Here is an 8945-nt window from a genome sequence, read left to right on the forward strand (position 1 = left end):
ATTTGACATGCATGAATTTGGCATGCTTCACATGCACAAGGCCTGTATAGATACCCTGCTTTTGGCACTTCCTATGTCCATCTTCAATTTTACCAAATAATAAAATTCTTTCATGACTAGAAATCATTTAGAGGCTTTCCAACATTTCTCCTTCCATGTTGATGTTTTTTAGAAAAGGGAGAAGTAAGAAGTCATTTTAGTCAATTCCAGATTTCATCAGAGTGACATTTGGAGGCAGTTTGTTTATAGCTGCTGGGTAGGATCTGCAGCCAGAGTCCCTTTTCCCTGGAAACAGCATCATGTTCAGTACTGGCAGAACCCTTGCAGAACTGACAGGTCTCTTCTGGGCAAGTGCAACATGGGATTTTTAGCAAGTTGGCTAAATTTGGATAGTTGTTTCCCTAGGAACATCAAGTGATAAAACTGCTTCTTAAGGAACTGTGATATCTTCACAGTTTGAAGCAAGAGCTTAAAATATCATTGAAATACAGTCTTTTTTAAAAGTCATTTGCAAAACAGTTTTCCCACTAAAATGATAGGATAATTTATTTTAGGTATTCTTTTATAGGTATCCATTTTGCATGCAAAATGCATTCTGAACAGTTAAAACTGGTATAACTGTGATTAAAAGCAAATTAAATCAAAGTCATACAGTGGGAAGTATCAGACAATCCTAATTATAAGGCATGGTGGGTTTGCTGCAGGTCATGCTGCCCGTTCTGTGTGTAATTAGATATCCAGGGGAGCTGGCTCAGGTTTGTAGAAAACAACCAAATGGAATAGTTGTTTTTACTCACTAACACTGCCTCTCACAGATAGAAGAAGAGAAAAAAAGGAAGAAAGAAGAAGCAGCCAGGAAAAAACAACAGCAGGAAGTAAGTAACTTCATTTTGAAGGAAAGTGTAGGCAGCAGTAGTCACGTGCAGGAAAGAACACAGGCTCTCTGCCCAGTCTCAACCAGGTCTCCTTTTTTTTTTTTTTTTTTTTTTTTTTGTTTAAAATTTCCTGCTCAGAACACCTTTGGCTTGCAGTTCAGGCTTGGACTTGCAATTCTCATAGAGAAGCTATTTTTGAAAACACACCTAAAGCCTCCAAAAACTTATTACAGAAGAACATGTAGCACTTACTTTCAGTCTATAAACAGTATTACCTAACTGACAAAGTAGTATCTTACATGCTTCTTACTGTTAGAGAATGTTTTGCTTGTGTAATTTATTATTTGATTCCCTTTCTAATATCATAGGTATATGTGAGAGAGTTTCTTTTTCTCCTTTTTTTTTTTCTTTTTCTCTGTAAGAAATCCCCTGTTCCTTATGATTGAGCAGAGAAATGTTTTACCTCTGTGATTGGAATTCAGATAGCTCAAAGGTTTTGGGTTTCGGACGGGGAGTAGACAGAAGAGATGAGTTCATAAGAAAAAATATTGTTTGCTATGCTGATGACTTTAACAGTACAGGAAATACATTCCTGTGTTAGAAGAGGAAAAAAACTTTTAGAGAGCACCACATACAGAGATAAAACAAGATAAATAGCGTTTATTATCCACAAACTCCAAGTATCTTTCTTCATTTTTTCGAAAAGGTGATTCCCTTGCATAGAGCAAAAATTACATGGAAAAGATTCTGAGATGTGCTTGTTTACAGATAAGGGAGAGTTCAGTTTGTTCTCAGTGCAATTACTGCATCTGATTCTTCTGTAACCTGCATAGAAACCTTTGCTTGCCAGCAAGAATCTTGAAAAAGGTGGTTCCCTTTCCAGTGAGTTAATTGCTGAATAGTCTTTATGATAGCAGCTATTCACTTTGTGTTGCCTAAAGAACCAAGTTAGCAAGAATCAGATGTAGTTTTTGGAGTATATAAGCAAATTATTTTGAGTTTCTGCAATGCATCTGTTTTATAAAGTGGTTCTCTACAGGTTTAAAACAGTTTTTCCTCCAGACAAGCACAGCTAAGACCTACTGAGTTGTTCCTCATTTCAAGTTTCTTTTCACAAAATTAACAATTATGAATTGAATACTCCTTGATTTTGAAATTATAATCTACTTATCCTTTTACATATGTGACAGGTTGTCAGCAATTAACTGGGATGTTAATGTATGTTTTATATTACAGGCAGCAAAACTGGAAAAAATGAAGATTCCACCACATGAAATGTTTAAATTGGAACTCGACAAATATTCCATGTTTGATGAAAATGTAAGAGACTTCTCTTCATATAGGGAGGGGTTTTCCTCCCCCAGTTGTACATACTTATTTGTATATGTTTATAGCAATCTTGTTCCAAGCCTCCAGGGCAGTGCTATTAATGTAGCAAGAGGAGGGAAGGAGGGAAGGAGAAAAGAAAAAGGTGATATATGAATTTTATTGTGCACTGGGGAGCAAGGTCTCTGTTAGCCATCATTTCAAGGGTATTTTCCTTCTACGTTCCTTTGTACATTCATTGTACATTTCCTTTGGCTCCCCTTACTGCAACACAAAATATATATTGTGGGTAGGAGTGTGTATGATGTTCATGCACAGAGTTATTACTCTGGTGCAAGGCAGGGCATTCATTTGCAAGTACAAACCCCCCAACTCTTCCAGAACTGATGTTTTTTGAGAGGTCCTGTGATTCCTGTTCCCTTGTGCCCACTGTTTTGCTCTCTCCTGGCAAAGGCTCTCTGAAGGGGCTGTATGCATAACTTTGCTCTTGATTGCTCCCCTTGGGGATAAAAGGGTTACTTGGAAAACATAAAGTACTGTTTCTTCACTTCTACTTGGTTTGGGTCATTGATCCTGCTTCTGCTTCTCCCCTTCACTTACACAAATTCAAGTCCTGGGGACAAGTCAGAATGGAGAGGATAAATACTGGAAAATATCCCTGCAAGCCAAGGAGAATGTCCATAAAAATGCTGATCCTACTTTCTCCATCAAGAATATAAGTATCTTACTGCTTTTGCTTTAAGCCTTGAATTCAATCTCCTAGTGTGATTAAAAGATTATTTTAACCATCTGTTCAGGAATTAGTCGTTATTCTCTTAACTAAAACCATCTAGAAGTTAGTGGTCTAAGCTTTCCTTATGTGGTTCAGGACAGAAGATAAATACACTCTTATGCCTCTTGTTTTGCTAGGAAGGGAACATTCAGAAATAGTCAAAGTTAGCTGTCAAACTTCTAGGTGACTAAAATTAGTCAAGATACACCCCTTCCTGACAGCCTGTCATTATGACATTATCTCCCTATCTTACTAAAACATGATTCCATGAAGAACAAAAGTAGTCCAAGAACTTATCTTAAATACTCTTTTTTTAAAAATATGTTTCAGGGATTTCCCACCCATGACGCAGAAGGCAAAGAACTTAGCAAAGGACAAATTAAGAAGCTAAAGAAACTTCATGAAACCCAAGAAAAGTTACACAAAGAGTATCTACAAATGGTTCAGAATGGAAGTGCAAATTGAAAACAACAGGACTTTTTATTTAGAAGGCTAGTGCTGGGTTCCCATTGAAGAAGTGAGCATATACTGATGTTCAAATTTCTGTTTACAGTTTCTATTATGTGCAAAGTAAAATTCCTGTTTATGTGGGTTAGTAATGTCATCTGGAAATGTAATAAAAATCCATCATTAAAAAAAAAGTCAACATGTAAGAAGTTTCTTCTCAATTATAGCAAATGTGGTTGCCAGTTCTGTTTGTGGAGGTGCTGCTCAGTCAGCAAATCCACATAAGGATTCTTGTTCATTCTAGCTGTTCAGGCTTTGGTTAATTTGTTCTGCATACTGATCTCTATCTAACACCCAATGTTACAGTCAGAAAAATTTATTGCTAAATGGGAGCTGAGTAATTTGCCCCACAGTAAGAACAACATTTTCCAGATGACTTTAGTATCTTTACATAAGTAGAAAAAGTGGGTAGTTCCATTATGATACTTGTTCTAGCTGCTGTTATTAAAAACTCTCATAAGTATACCCAGAACACTTTGCATAGTAGAAGTTAACAGTCCCTTTGTTGAAAAAGGGAAGAGATCATCAACCTGCAATTGCAGTCAAGTGGGTAAGTACAAGGCAAATGACCTGCATTGAACAAACAGGTGGAAAAGACATGAAGGGCTGATGGCAGAGGTGGTGTGTTCTTGGAGCTCTCCTTTCAAGGAAACAGGAGCCCTGCCAAAGTACCTGATTACCCAAAGTACTCAGTACCTAATTACCAGTTCAGAGCCATGGGGAATTAAGAGGGTTTGCTACTGATACACAGTTTGTGGATTGATTTGCAGTTAGGGAATACAGCTAGACATTGCCCTGTATTCAAGACTGATGTTTTTAACATGATGATTTAACTCTCTGCAGGGAGAGTTCTTTGTGGCCTAACAATGCATTTCACTGGCAGAAGCTACTAAATGAGCTAAAGTTCATGAAATCCTAAACAATATCTCACCTGCTTCGCAGCTGCACAGAACAGCCAAGTATCTGATTTGCAGAACTATATTCATTCAGTATTCTCAAGGTGACTTGCAGAAAGTCATCCTGTGACACCTCTGTTTTCTCAACTTCTAGGTTTGTGCTACAATGATCAGGCTGTGTTCCTTTCCTTAATTAAGACTTAAAACATCTTTGCTTTTCCTTGATATTTTTATATTTCTATTCCTCCTTCTGAGGAATGAATACATTATTTGGAGTAACAGAAAGGTCTAGTAGGGTTTTTTTCCTAATTTGTCTGTATTTGCCTTATTTGAAAACATATATCATGTTAAAGTCAGTAAAGCAGATGCATCTTGTGTGCAGAAAATAAAATCTGTTGTAAAATACTTGTATATGAACCTTGTGTAGTGGGGAGAATATTGAGCTTATCTTTATTCCACAACCATCTTTTTGAAATGTGGTTTACAGAGCTTTTCCTTTAGCTTGCTATTACTGATTTAATTAATTTTGCATTCAATATTTGCTTATTCTGCTAATTTCTAATTAATTCTATAAATGCATGTTTAAAATGCACAATGATACTTTAAGCAGACAGCCATGGCCATTCAGGCAACTTCTCCATCCTTTGCTATGGGAAGAGGAAAGGTTCATTTTAGATCCCAACTCCCTTTGGCTTTATCAGCTCATCATTTTCTTCCCAGCATGCTCCCTGAAAATGCATGTGTACTCAGGACATCTTTGAAAGGATGGGACATGCCTATGCTGCTTCTGAAGTTGCAAATTAATGTCAAATAATGCCAGGAATTTGAATACAGAAATTGTTTTTGGTCATCTGAGTTAGCACTTAAAGTGAGTTAGTATTTAACTGTGGAGAAAATGCTGTTGATCCATGGCTGTCCTGGGCTCTAGTTTATGACATATCCAAGATAAAATCCTGGCTTTGGCCCTACATTTTGTTTTCCTCTTCCTGCTATGTTTTTAGTAGAACCTAATCCAATTCCATTATTATATCAGTGTAAAAGAATGGGGTTTTTTTAAATGTCATTTTCTTTCCTAAATGCTTAATTTTGTTTCTGGGACAACTCTTCTTGCAGGGATCTTGGGAGCATTTCAGACTCACATTTTCCAAAGGTTATTTTCTGGTCTTTCTGTATGCTTCCCACATGCACACACTGCTTCCTCCCTCCCTCAGTATATTTTTTTAAATTCAGTATGCATAAAATCCTGCTGAAGGAAAACTTGGTAGCAAACAAAGAATGCTGCAGCCAGCTTTGGATGCACACTGCTTAAGATGACTTTTTCAGTGTGGGTGTGCCACCTGAATCTGTGGGATTACTGAATTGTATAGACAACACCTATTCCCTGGCAATCCCTCAAGGTGGCACTTAAATTAATTCCACTGCATCTGCTTTGTGAGAGAGACCTGGCAAGCAGGAGAAGGGAATGCAACAGCAATGGTCTGCAGTGTTTTAGCCATCTGTCTCACTCAGCCAGAAAAAGGAAGAGGATAGACTACACAGTATTTTAATTTTTTTTTTTTTTTGGGGGGGGGGGGGTTGTGTGTCCTTTTTTTTTTTTTTTTTTATGGTCATATATGCATACACAATCTCAGGGAAGCCAGTCTGAAACATAATTTTCTAAGCATTATTAAAATTATGAAAAATTATGAAGATCCTCCTAGCAAAATCTTAGAATTTTAAAATATTTTAATTTTCTGGAAGAGACCTCATCTTGCTCAGACAATATGGAGCTTTTCTTTTCCCACCTATCAAAGAATTTATTCAGAGCTGGCAAGGGAAGATAAAAGAGTGGTGTTTCTGTTTTAAATTGCACCCTTGGCTGAAGCCCAAACTTGGCAGCAGCAAATTTTGTTCGTCTCTTGCTCAGAGTGTGCCTTTCAGCCTTTCTGATGTGAAAATTTCCATTAGTGTCAAATGTGAATACTGCTTCACTCAAGAGAACAAATTCCTCCCATCACTCAGTTTGCTCAGATACTGGTAGAAAAATCTGTGAATTGTTCAGTGTGAACTTGATGCCACCAATCTTTTCAAAGACTTTCAACTGATGAGTGCTGATTACATTTATGACACTCTCTTTGACCTGTTTGTCCTAACATTTTTATTTGCTGTCTCCTCTTGCACAAAGGCACCAGTACATTTTAAGTGTGCAAATAAGCAATTCAGTGCCACATACAGTGCATAGAAAGAAGTCGAAGATAAGTTTAAGCATTCTTGCTGGTGGTAGTTGTTGGACCAAATTTAGCTACCTCTTTAATCAAAGAACTTCTACCACACAAATATGGGAAGGAATTTTACTCCACTCTGATTTCACAAGGCAATTTCTATATGTACTACATGCATAGTACTTAACATGCCTTGAGACAGAACACATTAATTAAGAAGCACACCAGCTATTTAGTGCCAAGACTCTGCTTAGCAATGATCAAACTTCTTCCTCCCCTGCAGGAAAAGTCATTGACAGAGGAAATCTTCTATCTCAGATGAGGCTGTGAATGTCTAGCATCTCACCCAGTGAGAGCAGTTTCCATTAATACCCACCCAAGGGCAGAAGTCACAGACAGTTTTAATGCCAGTTACACATCTCAGCCTAAGCTTGCTCTCCAGCATCAAGTGCATCTGTCTGGCATATCTGGCACAATCCCCTCCCTCCTTGGTTCTCCAAGCTCTTGCATGTGAGGCTGGGTGCTTAAATCAAGCCAGGGTGATTCAGCAGATATCTGTTTGCAGCTCTCTGCAGGGTAGCAGCACCTGACAGCAAGATGACTCCACAGATGGTGCTTTATCCACAGGCATGGAGTCTAGCACTGTGCTACAAGAGGTTAGACAGCATTCAGCAAAAATCCCTCATTGACCATGGGAGATTTAATGCCTTTGGAGATGGGCACTAAAAATCCAGAGGTGTAAGTTAGTTGAAATGTGTGTTTACCTTGATATACAAGCACAGAAAGGTGCAGCTAGATCTCACACCTTTGCATCTTCGTAGGAGACAAAGCTTGAAGTTTGTACTCAGCATCTGAGTGGCTTTTAACAAAATGGGGATTGACAGAAAAATCTTAAAAGAATACTTGACGGCTGTGAGCCAGCAGCAAGCACAGAAGTGTGGAGTAGGAATACCTTCAGATAAGCCCTTCTCTAGGTTCATGATGCTCTTCTTTGGAACACTGAGAATCAAGCATAGTTACTACCATGAATGCATACAGGTGCATGCTTAAAAAGCCACTACCATGAATAAGGTTGTCCCAAAATTAAGGATTAATGGAAATATGAGGAGCCTGTTAACCTGCTGATGTTAAAAAAAGGATTGGTTTGGAGAAACAGGGAAAGGGAGCTGGAAGCAAAGTAAAGAAGGGGAACATTCCACTGAACATGTCCTCTGGCCCACCAAATCTGCTTGCTTGTGCAAGTGGCTATAACATTCCTGCAGTTCTTTCAAAATTATCTTATTTTTAATTACAGTATTGGTATTGAATTAAAGATTCCTTGGCTATTCCTGTAACTTAAATTCCTACTGTAAATTATTTAACCCAACATTAATATATTGACTAGTTGTTAGTTTATAAAATATTGGTTTCATTGCTTTCAAACACTAGTTGTTACAGAAATCCAAGCTGCAGACCTTGAGAAAAATTCTTAGAACAAGGGAACTCCCTGACAGGAGATAAGGGTTAGAGGTTTTTTCTCAAAAACATCTAAGTGAAAGATGACTAAAACTCTGGAAGTGGCTTCAGGTGCTGAAATTGCCTGGTTCCTCACACCAAAATTCAGACTGCCATGTACACAGAATGTGGGCTGATACTGGGGTTTTCCTGGCTTGCTGGAACAGGGAATTGTGTCAGAGCCACAGATGGGCACTGCCACGACTTCCTTTGCTGCGGAGGAGCTGTAAAGCAGCAGCACCATGTTACTAAATAACCAGAACAACAGCACCATGTTTCTCAGGCCAGGCACAGTGCCTCAGCAACTGCATGGATCCTCTCCCAGCATGGATGATCTTAATGACAAATGGCAGGGAATGAGACGTGCAGGGATCTCAGGTCATTGCTGACATGGTGGGACAGGCCACCCAACTGGAATGTTGTCATGGCTGTGCACTTCTAAGGACAGGTCAGAGAGGCGAGGTGGTGGAGTTGCTCTAATTGTACCCAGGGACAGAAGAATGAGCCGAGGGTTTCTGATGAGAATTAAGAGCCGATACGGTGACGCCGTTGTGGGTGTTTGGGACAGGCCCACAGCCTCAGGGTCGCAGGCCCCGGTTCTCCTGCGGGGCTCCAAGCACCCCGATGTTTGTTGCAGGGACAGCACGGCCCAGCACACGCAGCCCAGGAGGTTCCTGCAGATTCCTGACGAGAACTTTGCTGGAGGAGCCAAGGAGGCACGGGTGCTGTTGTCACTTTAAGGGCGCGGGTACGCGCCGTCCCCTTCGGCCCCGCCCCACTCCGCATCACGCGCTCGCCTCGCGCGCGCCCGCGGCCCCGCGCGCATCCCGCCAGCGCGCTCTGATTGGCTGAGCGCCGCACCGCCGAACAGTCA

General features: G+C 39.7%; 1 protein-coding gene across 2 annotated transcripts in view; it reads left to right on the forward strand.

Moving 5' to 3' along the window:
• CARS1 (cysteinyl-tRNA synthetase 1) overlaps nucleotides 1-4781 on the forward strand; it is a 33980-nt gene extending 29199 nt beyond the window's left edge. For both annotated transcript variants that reach the window (XM_053981160.1, XM_053981161.1), the window contains 3 exons: nucleotides 816-875; nucleotides 2112-2195; nucleotides 3304-4781. In XM_053981160.1, coding sequence (XP_053837135.1) covers nucleotides 816-875; nucleotides 2112-2195; nucleotides 3304-3438 — 279 coding nt within the window. In that variant the 3' untranslated portion in view covers nucleotides 3439-4781. The remainder of the gene's footprint in view (nucleotides 1-815; nucleotides 876-2111; nucleotides 2196-3303) is intronic.
• Nucleotides 4782-8945: the final 4164 nt, after the last annotated feature.

The sequence above is a fragment of the Vidua macroura genome, chromosome 6 (genome assembly GCF_024509145.1).
Source record: "Vidua macroura isolate BioBank_ID:100142 chromosome 6, ASM2450914v1, whole genome shotgun sequence".
Lineage (NCBI taxonomy): Eukaryota > Metazoa > Chordata > Aves > Passeriformes > Viduidae > Vidua > Vidua macroura.